At 39.3% G+C, this 17649-nt stretch overlaps 1 protein-coding gene across 1 annotated transcript in view; it reads left to right on the forward strand.

Moving 5' to 3' along the window:
* Positions 1 to 16160, forward strand: part of acss3 (acyl-CoA synthetase short chain family member 3) — a 31570-nt gene extending 15410 nt beyond the window's left edge. The window contains exons 9-17 of the mRNA XM_044108059.1: positions 376 to 527; positions 2538 to 2641; positions 12328 to 12423; positions 13187 to 13250; positions 14242 to 14323; positions 14597 to 14719; positions 14803 to 14902; positions 15075 to 15250; positions 15405 to 16160. Of these exons, the coding sequence (XP_043963994.1) occupies positions 376 to 527; positions 2538 to 2641; positions 12328 to 12423; positions 13187 to 13250; positions 14242 to 14323; positions 14597 to 14719; positions 14803 to 14902; positions 15075 to 15250; positions 15405 to 15488 (981 nt within the window). The 3' untranslated portion in view covers positions 15489 to 16160. The remainder of the gene's footprint in view (positions 1 to 375; positions 528 to 2537; positions 2642 to 12327; positions 12424 to 13186; positions 13251 to 14241; positions 14324 to 14596; positions 14720 to 14802; positions 14903 to 15074; positions 15251 to 15404) is intronic.
* The last annotated feature ends 1489 nt before the right edge of the window (positions 16161 to 17649 follow it).

Here is a 17649-nt window from a genome sequence, read left to right on the forward strand (position 1 = left end):
TGAGGGAAGGAGCCTCATTTGGCAGCTAATTCACCAGCCTCCCTCCAATAAGACAGATTGTTTTCTTTCCTTATGTGTCTTTGTTTAAAAGGTTTTTATGAATTCTCTGCTGCACACAAACACAAATGTCAGTTTACGTAGCATAACTACATTTACAGATCTGGACTTTAACTGTGCCACTCAAACATGAACCATTTCATTGCAGTTCAATTCGGTGTACTTGTATAGCACCAATTCATTCAAGCCCAAGCTTTATTATAATCTGTGGTGTTTTACCCTGCATACAGATACTGTTTCCATGTTTGTGCTATATTTGAACTTGTTGGTACTTTGGGTTGTAAACAGATGCATTTTATTTTATGTTCTTGATTGTAGGGAAAGCCAGTTGGGACTCCAGATCCTGGCGCGTTCTTCCGTGTTCTGTCGGAATACGGAGCGTCCTCCATGTTTACTGCACCCACCGCAATCCGGGCCATTCGGCAGCAGGACCCCAGCGCTGCAGTCGGGAGGAAATACCCTTTGACCAGGTAGATATCATTGCATCATGTAATGATCAGCCACATCAAGAAAGCATAAGTTTTTTAGCAAATGTAGTTTTTAAAAATGCTGAAAGATGGGTTGTGTGGTCTGTGTTTGTTCTCTAAATATTTTTTTTAATGACGCCTTCCCTGAAAAGTTTTAGTTTGGTCTAAAACGATTCAGTGGAACTGAAACTGCAGCTAGCTGTGTGGCGGCAAACTAAGTACATCTTTACTTATATGCTACCTTTCAGGATATCACAAAGTGCTTCACAAGAGCCAGCAGTGCATTAAAAAAGTCCTGATGCAGTACAGTGTAGATTTTACAACCCATTTGCAAACAATTGATGATTCAGGATTTTCACAATATGCCGTCAGATTTTCTACTCTCCCACATTAATGTGTTTTTATGTGCCTAAGCATGCATGATAAGATGAGAAACAATGTGGCGGCAGCTTCACAGCCTCAGCTTGTTTTGCTCTATCTGTAGCAGGGAGTTGAATACATTTCTTTTCTTTTTATTTGTTTGGCCCAGTGATTCAGATCCTTGCTGAGATGATCACATTTGTCAAATGTTTGTTGTGGAGCAGAAAACTTGGACCTGAGGGTTGAATTGTCAGTTTATCACTTCATTCTTGCTCAGCAGTCTGAAATGCCTCTCGGCACACAATCGTAAAGCAATTCTGAATCTTGGTGACCTTTGGCCTCAATGACTCATTCACTAAATGCAGCAGTGTGTGTTGGACCCTCTGTTGGAGGGGCTGAATGAACTGCACCTTTTTAAACTGCAGAAAGATTTTTTTGTGCTGTCGTTCAGCTTTGACTTCATGCTAAATGTCACTTAGGATAAATAATTTTTTAATGTACTAAGTTGTTTGTGCAAGATGACTGTTTTTCTTCGGCTCAAAATTAAACATCTGTGTGACATAGTGGTAGAATTATAAAAGCATCACTGCAACATAATTTTACTCCTCTGTGATTTACTAAATTTCCATTTATTATTTCCAATAATCAGTGTTTTACTAGAATTTAACAATCTTACTGAAATGAGGAAACAAATGTTTTGTTTCTACGGTAACTACCAAATTTGCTACAATAAGGGGTCCATTTTTGTGATTTTTCAAACTTATCCACACAGCTAAACTATGAAAGGAGTGTTGGTAGTTCTGTTTCTAATATAAAATGTGTAGAGAGTTGTACAACCTTTGCGAAAAGCCTTAAAGCTTTATTACCAAACATAATTTCATGCTAGAGTTCAAACCCTGATTTGATGCAGCTCACTTGTTCTTTCTTCAGCTTATTAATATGGACCCAGGGTTCCTCCTGAGCCTTTTCAGTGTGATTGAGCTGCATCCCTTGTTAACATGTCAGACGTGGCAGTAATTAGGTTGTCCAAAAATATAGCATGAGCAGACAAGCTTTTAGCAGAATTTTCAAGGAAAAATTAAGTACTGTGGAGAGACACTTTTGTAAACAAGAAAGCAAAGCGATGCTTTTTGGTAAATACAAAGATTCATGGATTGCTAGCCTATGTGATTTAAAGTTGAATTTGGTTGTGATTGTGAGGCTGAATCAAAGGTGCAGTTAGTTTTTAGATCATACTGTTAAAACCTGAAGTTTGTTATTAAAGGTGGTTGGTGCCAATAAAATGCTAATGGGGGGGTAAGTTCTCCAAAGACCCACCTCTTATTTCAATTTGTTGGAATGTGCTGCAACAGTTTGCATATTTACTTTGAGATTTGAAATTTATTTTAGACCAGTATTGATTTTCTTCTTCAGCAGAAATGCAAGCAGAGAGTGGCGTAGCTCCATGAATATTGCACCAAACAGAAACCGTGCCCGTTAAAATTAAAGATACTTTCTTTAGGAGCACATTTCCACATCCGTCAATCATCAAATATGTGTGTACGAAACAATAACTGCAGACACCAAAAACATTTCTGGCATGTTTTGCGTCTATATGACAGTTAATTGTATTAGCTTTTTGAAGCTAAAACAATTTACCCTGATTCTTCATAGGTTGCAGACGTTATTCGTGGCAGGAGAGCGATGTGATGTTGAGACACTGGAGTGGGCAAAGAAGAACTTTGGCGTTCCGGTTCTGGATCACTGGTGGCAGACGGGTGAGAAAATATTCATTTTCCTCAGATAAAAATTCAGGAATGTTGGAGTTCTGCCTTTTCTGGACATTACTTGTGACTGAAGATGGTTGGTCATGAAAGGAAGGAAAAGATGTTAATGGACTAGAATTTAAATCGAGGCTTTAATGTGTGAAGTTTGAGCTGTTATTTTCCTAAGATTTGATTTTATGGATCTTTCACCAATGCCAAGGCAGCGATTGGCACTTATCTGGATTTCTGTTCAAAAATAAAATTTAGCATAGCGAATATTTTAGTGCTAGACTTTATCATTGCAGTGTTAATGAAAGCCATACCTCTCTTACGCCCCACATCTCTGATCAGTCGCAGCAAATTGTAAAAGTTTGCAGTTGCGTGCGGTTCTGCATGATGGCCAGACAGTCCTGCAGCTTTAGGGGTTTTTTAAAGGCCATCTTTATTATTGATCCTTGAATTTGAGAAGTGGTTTGTCATGGAATGGATTGTTGAATGTAGGGAGCATACTAATGTCATAGCCCTTCACCTCCCACTGTGTGACTGCTTTTATCCCGAGTGCCACAGAGCTGTGATAAATGTGTTAGGGACTGCATATGAGCACAATTGGATGGCTCTTTGTTTTGAAATATCCTGGTGGTGCAAATGGAGGATCGATGCTGTACGAGATGACACATCTGTGTTAAATATGGAATCGATGCTGCTGTTGAATTGCTCGAAAGCCATCGACCTTGAGCATTTGTGCATGCTATGCTTGTCAGATTAGGGTGCAGATTAGCCCACTTGACCAATTAGTCTGTCCAGGATCGATTGGATTGTGTAGATTTCAGTATTGGAATAATACAGAAATGTGATTCATCAAATTGATCTATTGTTGAAGGTACAGCCAGTGTATTATAGCAACAAGCGTAGAGCTAAAGCTGCCTTGTTTCTTTATGCTTGCCTCAGAGGCTAAATCTTTGATGGCAACGTTTGAGAACCAGAGTTTATTATTTCCTTCTGTTAAACTGCTCCGAACGAAAGTAGGAGCAATGAACGGAAGGAACAATTTAGGCATAAATCTAGAAAGGTGCAGACAGACAATCAGTAAAGTTTCTATCTTTACAAACGTGGAACTTCAACCAAGTGTTAAAACTGAAGATGTTTTGGGCTCGTTGAAAGTCATGGTTAAGGAACTCAATTTCTTTTATTTTATAAGCCTCTCTGCAGTGCTAGGAGCTACCATTCATGCTTCTGATGGATTATACTCATGAATTAAAACACATTTATATATTAATCAAGACTGGATTTATGCTCAGTCTGCAAACTCAGACTATGTCCTAATGAATCTAAGCACTATTTTCACTTTGTGAAGGATATTGTAGGTAATATCTTTCACTTTTACATCTGGTTTGGAGACAAATCAACCAGAATAGTTTTTATAAATATAAATTGGCAAAATGATTCCATCATTCCAGTATATTTGCAGCATTTGCACCTACATCCAAGCCTGTTAGTTAATTTTATAATATGAAATATTGCTAATTTAATTCATTTGCTTTTAGTTTAGTATTTGAACTTTGAGTTTTACAAAAAATGTTGTCGCTTTTGTTTTCTGTCTGACTTGACTGCCGTTGGTTGCAGATATTGGTAGTAGAGATGAATGTCTTGTGTCATTACTTTGCTTCACAGCACAGTGACTTGAACTTCTCCCTAGATCAAAAGCATGCTGGTCTGCATGTCCAGCCAGTCTGTGGCGCTCCTGCACCACAGTGGGAGAGGCTGAGGGAATGCTAACTAGACGAGCAGCATGTCTGCGCCAATGTTTTTAGTGATAAAAGTTACTTTTGAAACCAGATACTAGCTTTTATTTTATTCATTTTTATATGTTTGACATTAAGCCAGACTAAATATTTTGGAAGTAATTTCATTTAGCACCATACAGAAAGAAAATCTTTTAAAAAGAAGCATAATTATTATAATATAATCTACTATAATCTAAATGTGCAGCTTTGGACTTTTCACAGATTGTAGCTCTAAATTATAATAATTTAAATAATTTTACTGCACATAAGTTTTATGCTATAGTCTTTACTTTGTTTTTGATTACCTTTTAACTCCTATTATATATTTCATTCATAAATCCTCGATCCAGTTAGGCTTATTTTTATTACTATTAGGCTTGATGAATGCTTTGATGCTGCATTATTAAGCAAGGGATTAGTCTAATCTACCTGTAATTTGACTTTAAGTGAGAGCAGTCAGCCTCAGTTTGGCAGGTAGAATAAGTTTAAGTAATTCTGCTTGTTGGCAGTGAACTACTAAGAGCTTATAAGCCCTCATTAGTCATATGTAGGCTGCAGGTTGTTGGTAAATCTCCTTGCAGAAGCTCTGATGATGCTGAGGCTCATGTAGTTTAAAATAAGCAGAATATGTCTTGCATAAGATGTTTGGAGCATTTGCTATTCATACAGCAGTTTGGGAGCTGTTGCAGGGAACGGAGCACACAGCAGACACAGATTTATGGCTTTTTTTGGTTTTATTGTTTTGTGCTTTATCTGTCTGCTCTCTTTATAAACTCTGTACACTGTAATCCAGCCAATTTAATTTGGCTGGATTAAAACTTAGCCCAACCTGTAAGTGGATAAAAGTTGTCATTTTTCTCCTTGTAGGAAATCTTTAAGATAACATTTCATTCTATGAAACACTGACATGTTTATAAGATGGCTCTTCTGTTCTATTCTTTCACAGCCACCCTTAAAACAAACCCCTGTCACATTTTGTGGTCATTCATACCAGATGACCTATAGAGTTTAGAGAAAAACCTGTGGCACCCTCTTGATTTCTGCCTGGAATCCAATATGATTTCTCAACCTCTGCTAAACTCTGTAGCTGGCAGCCTGCAGCCAGAGCTGGAGTCCAAAGCGGGCTGCTTGCCATCTCTGGCTTTCTGTGTCAGACACTGTGTGACTTCAGATATGAGGGGCAATAAAGCAGCTTTTATCCGTGAAACAGTGTTCAAATATTCCGTGTTATTTGAGTAACCTTTAAAAGATTATATGCTGAATTTTAGAGGTGCTTCCCTAATCTCCCTTTTTCAGAGTTGCCTTGCATCTGTAATTAAGCTCTGACCTTTTTCAAACCTCATTATAGTACTGCTATCAGTTTGACTACTTGAATATTGTTTTATGTTTATTGCAGGTGGAGGTGTACTGGTTTCAGTGGTTGTTCTTTAGATAAGATGCAGCTTGAGTGAACAAAACGATTGTTCACTGCAAAACTCTATAATTGTTTTTTTTTTATTACATATTAGAGGTGGATGATATGGACTTTTGCGGCACCATTGTGTTAATCAAAGTGATCATATTTATTAGTTCCTCTTTAGGCAGCTGTAAGGCTGATTCATGGTGCCACAAACATAGAACGTTAATACGCTTCTGCTTATTTCAGATGTGACCAAGAACTCTAAGTGGACAGGATTCTAGATGATGAACTTAAATTTCTTCAGATGAATTCTTTCTCAAGACATTGTTCGTTCAGTCTACAGTTCCTTCTTGAGCACCATGGAGTTTCTTGTCGAAGTGTTTTGCTGCCACTGTGGGCTGATTCTACCTCACACAGGTCTGTCGAAGGCCTTGGTTTGAAGAATGGAAGGTCAGCTGACACAAAACATGCAGTTTGTTCCAACGTTGCCCCAAACAGAAGTATGATCACGTTGCTTTCCAAACAGGAGGCCACTTCCCACACAGCGTCTCCTCTAGAGGAGGGTTTTCTGTCTTCTTCCACCTCCAGGATGAAATTCCTTTTGTCAACATTCATGTCCCACTAAATTAACGTCTCATTGGAAATATTTAACAGTACAATCCCACTGTGCAGAGATGACTAATTTGACCAGTTTTACCATTTAGTCTGCTGCATCTGGTGAAAGCAGGAAAGATTGGTTCTTCTTATGCAAAGCAGAACAGATTGGCGAGTTTCTCTCCGTGTTCAGGGAACTTAGTCGTGTTTCATCCTGATTCATCAGCTGAGATGGATCGCGTCTTTTCCCTGTTGTCTCCCATCGCCTCATTTTATACGAGTTCAGTTGTGGTCATGTTCTTCCCCTCTCACACCGTCGAAGATGTTACGGGTTGACCTCGCTCTCCCCTTCCAACCAACCCAGAGAGCTCCTCACCTGTTTATTTCTGACCCACTTGATGGCAGTAGCAGCTTAGCGCACCTACCTGCTCTGTGCATATGAGAATGTGTCTGACGTTTTGAGTGTTGATGATAATCTGTGAGCTATTTTAGGACCCGAGTGGCATTGGAAGGGGGTGGAGAGGGCTGGGGATGAAGGTTGCTGATGTCACGACTGTTGCCTGGCAACAAATGTGTATTTTCAGTCGGCAGGTTTAGGCTGCTTGCAAGAAAAGGGGCGACGTATGCACTTGTGATGTTTTAGGTGTGTGTTCTTTTGACTTTTCGTCTGCTTCTGTTTCTTTTTATGTTTTGTCTTAAGTCAGCTTGACCTTCTCAGAGAGGTCATCTTGATCAGTATTTCCCTCTTTAGCCGTGCCAGTAACTGAGCTGGCACAGGCGTGTACATATTGGCCCATCTCAGAAGGTCTACCAAGGGCAGGTTTTCAGCCTCTATGAAAGGGATGGTGGAATAAAAGGAAAGACTGATTTTAGAAGAACTGAGTATTCACAAGAACAAAAGGAATAACAGTAGAGGAGCAGTATATTAGGTCTAGCAGAAAATATGCACAAAATATTGATCAAACTGAACCGGTTTGACTTTTGAATCAAAGTCAGGTTTTTATTTTTCATCATTTTTCATCAGAGAGCTGGTAGAAGAGGTTGCTCACATTGCTTTTTAAAGATTTTGGTAAAACATGGAAGAATTTTGCAACTAAATTAGATGTGTGAATTGATTTGAATTCGTATTCAAAATATATTACAAGGAAATAGCTGCACAAACTTGTTCCTGTTTACGTCCAAGATGGCGTTAGCAGCCCTCCTGGCTTCAAGATAAGGTCAAAAATACAAAAGTTAAGATTTCTGAAATTGTTTTTCTGATTTGCCACTTAGTCTTTTAATCTGTTTTTGCTCAGTAGTTCAAAATTTCTGGTGTTTCTGCCTTGTTTTCCTTAGATATGGAAACACTAGAGCAATTCCTCTCTGCTATAAAAATCTGAATAAGGAACTTCAGCTTTAAACTCCCCTTCAGCACCATTTGGTTTGTCTATTCACCTGCATGGGAGTTATGAAGATATGACTGAATTCATAAAATATCCCCTTTTTGGGCATTTACAGTTATTAACCAGGAGTCTGGTTTTAAAATATTTTATGAGAAACTGTAATTTCTCCTGACTCAAGCTGAGCTCAGTCGGTCATTTAAATTAAATCATTTTAACTGCAGTCATATGAGAGGAACATTTTTACAGCTTTGTAATGACTAACTTTAGAAATAGACAGTTATCCTGTACGCTGACCTTAGGTCAGTTCTCTCTCTAATATTCATGTAAATGAAAAAAAAATATCTGAATGAGTAAATAGTTTTCTCATCATTTGGTTGATGAAGTAAATTAGGAGCAAAATAATGCGTGTTGTCTCTTATGGGTGACGTCGCCCACACCACATCTGTCTTCTTACGCTGACCTTAGGTCAGTTCTCTCTCCAAGCTCCTCACTAAGTTACCCCAGCAACAACACATCACACAGACAGCCTGAAGCTCTGCCCTGCATATGTATGATGTGCAGAGAGAACCTCTGAGCCTTTCCTGGTGGCTTTTTCTGTTTTGTTTGGTTCTCCTGCTGGTGACATTTGGTTTCCCTGCATACATTCCAAGAATAGATTAGATTATAATGAATGGACAGAGCTCAGACTTTAAGTAACATGAGATAATGTATCAGTTACATTTTTAAAGAAGTGTTTCTTCTAGGATCGCTTGGTTATTAAGTTGTTCCATCTTTTCACCATCATTGACCTGGTTTCCTGTTTGTGCTGCAGGAAGCATCCCTGCAGCATGATGCTGCCACCACCACTGAGAGTCAGTTTTCCATAAAGCCAAACATTTCAGTCTTGGGTGTCATCTGATTGGAGGATTCTCCTTTACCACATCCATGCTGTGTCCTCTACCCTGTTGCAAATTAGAAACATTACATTTTATGTGTTACCTCTACACAAGTCTTCCCTTAAATCCCAGTAATTTTAAATACTTAATCATACTTTAATAATCCAACATTTTATTTCCAGTGTTTTTCATTTTGTTTTCATTCGATGTAAATCATAATAATCTTTTTAAGAATCTTGGTAGGGGCTGCACAGTGGCGCAGTTGGTAGAGCTGTTGCCTTGCAGCAAGAAGGTCCTGGGTTCGATTCCCGGCCCGGGGTCTTTCTGCATGGAGTTTGCATGTTCTCCCTGTGCATGGTGGGTTCTCTCCGGGTTCTCCGGTTTCCTCCCACAGTCCAAAAACATGACTGTCAGGTTAATTGGTTTCTCTAAATTCTCCCTAGGTGTGAGTGTGTGTGTGCATGGTTGTTTGTCTTGTATGTTTCTGTGTTGCCCTGCGACAGACTGGTGACCTGTCCAGGGTGAACCCCGCCTCTCGCCCGGAACGCAGCTGGAGATAGGCACCAGCAACCCTCCCGACCCCATTAGGGAAGAAGGGTGTATAGAAACATTACCATCAATGCATTACGCTTTATAGATTTTTCAGCATTTATCCTCTGGAACCATACTAGACCGTGACATTAGTCCCTGCTGGCCTCCAGTCAGCGTTGCCTGTCTTGCATGTAAGCTGTATAGATAAAGTTGGTTAGGTTGTTTGAGCTTTTTGTATATTCTGAGTGAAAAGTTTGGATGTAAGGAAAAAGGGGGACATCAGATCAAAAAAATGTTCCTCCTTTGGAGAACTTTTTCTGCAGCTGTTCCCTTCTAAAGCTCCTCACACTGAGCACGACTGTTCAAAGTGACTCTTCTGCGTCAAAACATGCCACTGTGTTGCCTTTTTCTGTTATTCCCCGGTGTCATCCAACATTCTCTACTCCTCTCAGCTCATTCATCACACACAAAAGGCTTCATACTGGCCAAAGCAATCTTCAACATGGCAAAAGGAAGATTGATTTGTTTGTGTTCAAGAGGAAAGAGTGTGAAGCTGGAGGAAGATGAGAAGACTAAAGTTTGACTCTAGACACAGAATGTGTGAGAAAATGACACGCATTAAATGCACATTACCAAGCAAATTAAAGTTTGCATAATGATTATTAAATAATCATATGTTCCTTTACTCTTTTATCAACAGTTTTAAAGTACCAATCTTTTTGGTGTTAGTCTTATGTCAACATTATGCAACATTATGTCAATGCCTTTGTAATACAAATGCATTTTTAAATGTCTTTACTAATTTTATCCCTAGAAGCTGCATAGTCAGTTTAGTCTGGCTGCTTTCGTCTTATAATGTAAAGTCCATATTTCTTTTAGGTTTGAAGTTTGTTAGTTTATCTCGAATCTTGTCTGTTTTAGACAGTTTAAGACCTTTCGCTCATGTTGGGTCAAACTCCAGTCATCCTGCAAATCCAGAGAGTTTTTAAAAGATGCCTGCATTAATTAGCCAGAACTCCAGTAATTGAGCCAATGTTTGAGATTGAATTAGGGCAACTATGCTTTAACAAAATGTCTCCATAAGGGATGGGAAAAGAGTGAATCTAAATGTTCCTACCAATTATGATGTGGGACTTGAAGAACTTCTGTCTGGTTGAAATATTTCAAACGAATGTTACAAACAGATTAAAAGATCATAGATACCCTCCTCCTCCGTCTCGTTGTCATTAAAAAAAGCTCACCAGGTGTTATGTGGAAGCAACCTGCTCGAACTTCTGAACATTTTGCTTTCTTCTGATTTCTGACTGCAGTAGGATTATCACCTTTTCCCACTTTGGTAGAAAAGCAAAAGGTTTGCTGTTAGGGCTTCTTTCAAGTTGAATACAGATTTCAAATCTGTATTCAATCTGCCTGTGAAATATTTGCCCAACAGTTTCAAATGATTTGTTCTCCTGTTCCCAGACTTTATTTTAACTAACTTTAATGTTTATCAAACATAATATTAGATAACAGACAGCAATAGTTGATATGAATGCAAAAAGCAGGTAATGATGAAATCATAAGCTCCAACCAACTTGGCCTTAGGTGGTGGTTTTAATTTGCCTTTTAAACCTGATAACTAACCACCACTGGCAGCAACATTTAAATGCTCCATGAGTGTTTTGGTCCACTTGTCAAGGACAAATGGCATCCATATTTATTGTAGGTGTTTGAGCCAATCAGAGGTGGAGTTGCATAACTCAACTCGTCCCAGTCTAAAGCCACAAACTGAGGGTTCTTCTTCAGGACTTTCTGTTAGAGAACAGAACTCATGGTTCTTTCAACTACAGCACAGGTGTCAAACTCCCGTCCTCACAGGCCAGTGTCCTGCAACTTCTAGATGTGCCTCTGCTGCACCACACCTGAATAGAATAATTGGGCCATTAAGGCTCTGGAGAACTGATCTACACAAGGAGGAGGTAATTAAGCACATTTCATTCCAGTGTTTTGTGCCTGTGGCACATCTAAAAACTGCAGGACAGAGGCCTTTGAAGACTGGAGTTTGACACCCCTGAACTACAGCAACACAGTAAAGGAGCAGCCCCAGATCATCACACCACCACCACCATGTTTGACTGTCAGAAAGCTTCTCTCCTGAAATGCTGTTAGTGTTACCCTGGATGTAACAGGACACAAGCCGTCCTAAAACTTCTGTTTTTGTCTCGTCAGTTCACTGAATATTTCACTTCATTTCACTTCAGGATCATCACTATGTCTTTGTCATAATTTGAGTTCTTGTGAGTTGTTTTTGGTCAGTGTTTACCCAGATTATCTTTGATATAAATTATGTTGCACGAAACATTTAGGAGTAACAGAAAAAGCAAAATCAGATGAAAGCTATTAAAGGGGAAATACTTTTTCACAACATGCTAAACCCTGGTATAATCCTTTTATTGCCAATGCTTCAGTATTTAATTGTAGGTTTGTGGCTCATATTTTATGCATTATTGTGCTATTGACTGAAATGACCTTTGCATGGTGATCTTGTGGCTTAAAATGTTTTCCCATTAGCTTTTGCCCTTCCAGAGAACAATCCAGCATGACTACTTTATATTTATTCTAGTGGAATACATGATGCAGAAGGATTATTTGCTGTTACATAAGCTTTATGAAATCAATAACAAATTGTAGCACTGAATTTACACCACATATACTTTCTATAGCAGACGGATTTATTGAAGCAGCCGCATACGAATGTTTATGCTGCAAACTTTATGCAGAGACATTGAAAGGAAGGAAGGAATGTCTCTTCACAGATCTGGGGTTTTGCGTTTAACACCAAAGACAGATGCTGATGGTGGCGCACTCAGCTGCTGTGTCTGATGTAATCTCCCATGCTGAGCCGGATTGATTGTGTTATTCCTCTGCTGGGTGGGCGCGCAGGCCCGCCAGCCGGCTCTCTGCTGTAACTGGAGCACGGTTCTGTGGCAGAGTCGGGGAGAGCCCACAGGAGCTGTCATGGTTCTGTTATGTGGGTTAACGCTGCTCACAGAATCAACACATTTTCCTTCCATCAGCTTGACATTCTAACTAATAAAAGTGTTTGAGTTCTGACTCTTAATTAAACACTTTTTTATTTTTGTTTTCTTTATAGAAACTGGCTCAGCCATCACATCCTCCTGTATCGGCCTGGGTAACTCGCTCACGCCACCTGCAGGCCAGGCTGGAAAACCAGTTCCAGGTTACAATGGTGAGAATTGTTGAGAATGAACTTCTTATAGATCTATCCATGCTCATTCTATACATCCCAATGTTTTTCCAACTATTTATTGTCAATTCATCCCTCTAATTCTGCCACCACTCTGTCCATCTATTTAAGTGAATATCAGTTTATTCATTGTATTATTTGTCCCTTTGTCTGCTCATCAATCATTGAATCTCTCCTTCTCTGCATCATTTTCTGTACATCTATCATCCTTCTTTCTCTCCATCTGCCATCAGTCCATCCATTCATCCATGAATCATCCTTTGATCCCTCCATCTGTCCTTTTCTGTATCTGTCAGTGTAATACAGCATCCATCTGTTAGTGTCTTTGCTCATCCAACCATCCATCCCTTTTTCTGTACATCCATCAGTCTCTCTGTGTCTCACCCAGTCCATCCTTCCATCAGTCTTTGTCCATGAATCAGTCTATTTATCCTTCCATCTTTCATCATTTCTCACCTTTTATCTGCACGTCCATCCACACAGATTTTAAACCTGATTATTGTTGAAATTTCTGCCATAATCATTATTATTTTAATTTACACTTTCTTACTAACTTAGAGATTAATAAGAGCAAATGTTTCAAAAGGATTGGGAGCTCTGGAAACTTTAGTGCGAGGTTTTGGCTTTAGACATGTTGGAACCCTGTAGTCACTATCTTGATGAAGATAACTTGTAATAATTTTTTCATCTTCAACATGTTCAGTTTGTTAGTGTTCATACAGCCTTCCTGTTTCCTGTTTTTCAGTCACTGTGATTGACGATGACATGCAGGAGTTGAAGCCAAAAACTCTGGGAAATATTGTGGTCAGGTAAGCCAAGCTGACCTGTGAGCTGCTTATTTTGTGTGTTTTGTTTTTAATCTTATACACATTCAGTATACAACATGTTCACACAGGAGTATTTTACACTTATGAACTCAGTCGGGCAGCATCTGTCAGACTCTAAATTCTGGTGTTTCTGGGAGCAAAGTGCTGCTAATGGAAATGTTTTTATGAAATGGTTGCTAAGTGGACTTCACTGAACGTAGCCGAGCTTTTTTGTGCCACTCCCAGTGCCAGCCTGCTCTCTATCAGTTATCACCCACCACTCCACTCCCCTGCAGTTTTTTAAAAACGTTCGTAATGACCGAGCGCTGCTGAGGGGGGATTTCCAATATGCTGTGCATGGAGTGACAGAGTGTGAGCTCTTAAGACAGACGGGAACAGCTGTGTTATTGTTCCTGCTGGTCTTAGGAGAAAATCTGGACATTTCTTCTGTTTCATTCTCAAACTGGATCTGCAGCTTTGAAATAACTGTCTGAGTGCGTACACACACACACCCACACACACATTTGAGTGTGTTACTTCTCTTTGTCTTTTGTTAGGAAAATACAAGAAGTGTATTCTAAATGCCTCCTGTTCCAAAATGGATTACTTTTCACTTTGTTCATGTACGGCTGCTTTGGGATATTTATCCCAATTTAATTTATTCAACTGAGCTTCCAAACAGCTTTGATTTAAAATAAGAATGAGAACATGGCGTAAACGCTACCTCTGCTCAGTTGGATTTAGGGTTCAGGACATGGAGGAAACTGGCTAAGAGGAGGGATTACTGGTCGTCCCTTGGTAAACAATGACTTCCTGACCTTTCCTTTTTGCACTTTTTGTTTGTTTGGGTGCCTGTTACTGGGTCAGGTAAGGTCTAGCAGAGATTGGCTGCACGGAATTAAAAATGCCTTGAGATCAATTTGAATTGATCTCAAGCTTCTTCTAAGATGGGATATTTTTAATAGAATATCTTATTCTGCACTCTTCCCCTCAGACTGCCTCTACCACCTGGAGCTGCCCTGTGCCTGTGGCAAAACCACCGTCTCTTCAAGGAGCTCTACTTCTCCAAGTTTCCAGTAAGTAGTTTATTGCTTCTAAAACAAAGTATTTAAAACTTATCTTCATATCTTAATGTTCTTTGTGCTGTGGTCGGTTTTGGTTTTCAGAGAAGAAAAAATATTTTTTTAGTAGAGAAAGGTAGACCTCTAGTGTTTAAACTTGGTATTGCAGAATTACCTGATCTATTTGCAGCATTTAAAGTATGCAAGAAGTTTCAGTGACATTTTGCTACTTTTTGATCTAAATCAAGACGTGATTAGATTTCCTCTTGTGTAATCTTTCTTTCCCAGGGTTACTATGACACCATGGATGCTGGATTTTTGGATGAGGAGGGCTTCCTTTACATCATGTCCCGGTCTGATGATGTCATCAACGTGGCGGGTCACAGGCTGTCTGCTGGAGCATTAGAGGAAGTGGGAGAACCATTGCAGAGAGGATTCTGATGAATATGCTTTAATTATGTTCCCCCAATGACAAGGACGTGTTTGTGTTCCAGTCGGTGCTGCTGCACTCTGCAGTGGGGGACTGCGCTGTGGTGGGTCTGGAGGACTCTCTGAAGGGCCACGTTCCTTTGGCGCTGTGTGTACTTAAAAAAGGTAAGAGCAATGAAGTGTCTTACAAAAGTATGTCTTTGCTTATTATCGTGTTTCAAACATAAACTTCAATGCATCTTTTTGGTTCAGGGAGACTGAATACAAATGCCTGCCTCTTTTTTATGATCCATTTTTATAAAATAATTTGGGTTTTTGCATTGTTTTTTTGCTTCAGATGTGCAGAAAACTGAGGAAGAAATCACAAAGGAGGTGGTGAAGCTGGTGAGAGACACCATTGGACCTGTAGCCGCCTTCAGGAATGTGCTCTTCGTCCACGGGTTACCGAAGACGCGTTCTGGAAAAATCCCCCGCTCTTCTCTGGCCGACCTGGTCAACGGCAAACCCTACAAGGTGAGATGTGATGACCTCAGCACTTTACAATAATCATTAATTTATTATGAGGACCATTTTTCCTCGTACAGAATCTTCTGTAAATATATTTATAAAAAGCAGTTTTACTGAATGCTGTTTTAGATTTGAACTTTTTAAATATTTCTCTCCACAGATTACGCCAACCATTGAGGACCCAGATGTGTTTAAAGACATCGAGAGGCAAGTAGAAAAAGTCTGGAGACGACATGCAGATTGAAAACATCGGCGGCTTGAGAACCACGTTACTCTGCATGGTGTAGTTAAAGCAGCGTTTCTCAATTCCAGTCCTCAGGCCCCCCTGCCCTACATGTTTTAGGTGTTTCCCTTCTGTCACACACCTGGATTGAATCTATGGGTGATTAACAGGTTTCTGCAGCACTTGATGTTCATGCAATGATTAGAATCAGCTGTTCTGGAATAGAGAACCTGAGGACTGGAATTGAGAAGCACTGGTAAGGCATTATGCTTGGTACTATGCCCTTAAATATCTTCCCATTTAACAATTAAACATGGAAGTTGGATGTTCTGCAATTTGTTGTTCTTACATTATGAACTCAACTGGGCAAGAAAGCTTTTAGAATGAGTAAAAATTTAAGCTCCAAGTTCAAATACTTAATACGTTAAAATTTCAAAAATGTGTTATTATTGCATTTATGTTGTCTGTGAACGAGTCTTTTCTGTGTGAAAACCTGCAGAAAAACCATATTTTTGATTTTCAAGACTGTGCTATTTTGTTTTTTTTTCTGAATCCCTAAGAAAAGATTAAATTAGTCCTTGCTCCATTTCTTTTCAGTGTATGTACGTGAACATTTTGTTGAATCTGTTTGCAAAAGGAAAAAATAGAATCTTTATCCTTCGGACTAAAATAAAAAATATTGGTAAACTTTTAGCTGTATTATCTGCGTGTGTGACGGATGTCGCAACCTACATGTAACCCAAAACAGCAGGACGCACTGTTGACGTTTTCCACACTGTCACTTTATTTTCACTTCATCCATGTAAAGCCAGATCTCCACGGTACTAACATTACAGTCTCATACATGAGAAAAGAAACGATAGTTTACCGCTCTACACTCGTGGAAAACGAGTTCTTACTCTGTACAATAGTGCAACAAAAGAAAAAGGGAATAGGCGCCCCCTTGTGGTGATACCTACTCATGTCTAGGATCTAAGCAGCATAACTGTTACACGTGTTAAGTACTCTCCTCCTCAGTTTGGATGTGCTGAGTTGAATTGACTCATTTTCAATTTCTGCTTAGATCGCATGTAGAAAAACTAAGTTTAAAACAAAATATTGCTGTAATCTAAATTCAGCAAAAATAATGACCTGAATCTACAAGTAAAGCAGTAACTTTCTCTAGCCAGACACAAACCATCATCTCTAGATTGAAAATCTAAAAGTTATTTTCAATAGTTGCTATTTAGCATCTTTATGAGCACTTGCTCACTTGCTGTATTGATATTAGAATAAAAAGAGGATGTTGAGAACATATTGAGCTCTTCTATGTGATTCAAATGGTGTTTTATAGCTGAACCTCATCAAAGTCATCGGTTGTGTATTTTCTATTATTGCCCAATGAAGCTCTGCATCCTGTCTTTCTCAAAAATAGATCAATTTTCCCAACCTCAGCCCTCCATCCTCACATCCATTCCCCCCAGGCTTTGTATTCCTCTCATTTTGCATAGGCCAACTCATCAGTGGACAGTTTGTCTACTGGTTAGGCCGAGATGGCAGGAATACAGCTGCACTGAGAGTCTGATGGGTGATTGACTGTGGCACTTTATTACCTAAAGGGGCGTGCTCTGCTCGTCTCTGTATGCTAAATCAATGTAAATCTGTCCAGCCTGGGAATTTATGTCCCCCATGATGAAGTGATTTTTCTTTACTGCTCTGCATTAATTTGTCAGGGCTATGATGTAGTCTGGGACACCATTTTCACTCATCAAGAAGTGAGTCATAAGTCATTCCAAATTACTTTGTCCAGTGTTTCTGTTGCCTATTGTTGTTCTTGGAAGGTCTAATGCTGATCTTATTATGCCTTTCAAAAACACTCGATTGATACCAACTAACTATACACGCATACTTCCCCTCACACACACACACGGGTGAAATTAATCTCTGTTTTTTGTTGGTTCATAAATCCATCGCCATGCTTTACCAAGTTACTCTAGCTGGCAAAATTCTGTTGGAAAAAAAAATGCAATTGCAGTTGCTAGGATACAGCATCTCCCTGCCCACTGGGTACCTGTACTGTCCATTGTAAAAATACGAGTGTGTGTGTAGTAATTTGACAGATTTGGTTTAATTTCATGTGCTGATACCCACCTGGTGTTAAATGTTTTAATTTAATAGCTTGTTATTTTCCTTTTAATATCTT

Source organism: Gambusia affinis, linkage group LG23, assembly GCF_019740435.1.
Source record: "Gambusia affinis linkage group LG23, SWU_Gaff_1.0, whole genome shotgun sequence".
NCBI classification, from domain to species: Eukaryota; Metazoa; Chordata; class Actinopteri; order Cyprinodontiformes; family Poeciliidae; genus Gambusia; species Gambusia affinis.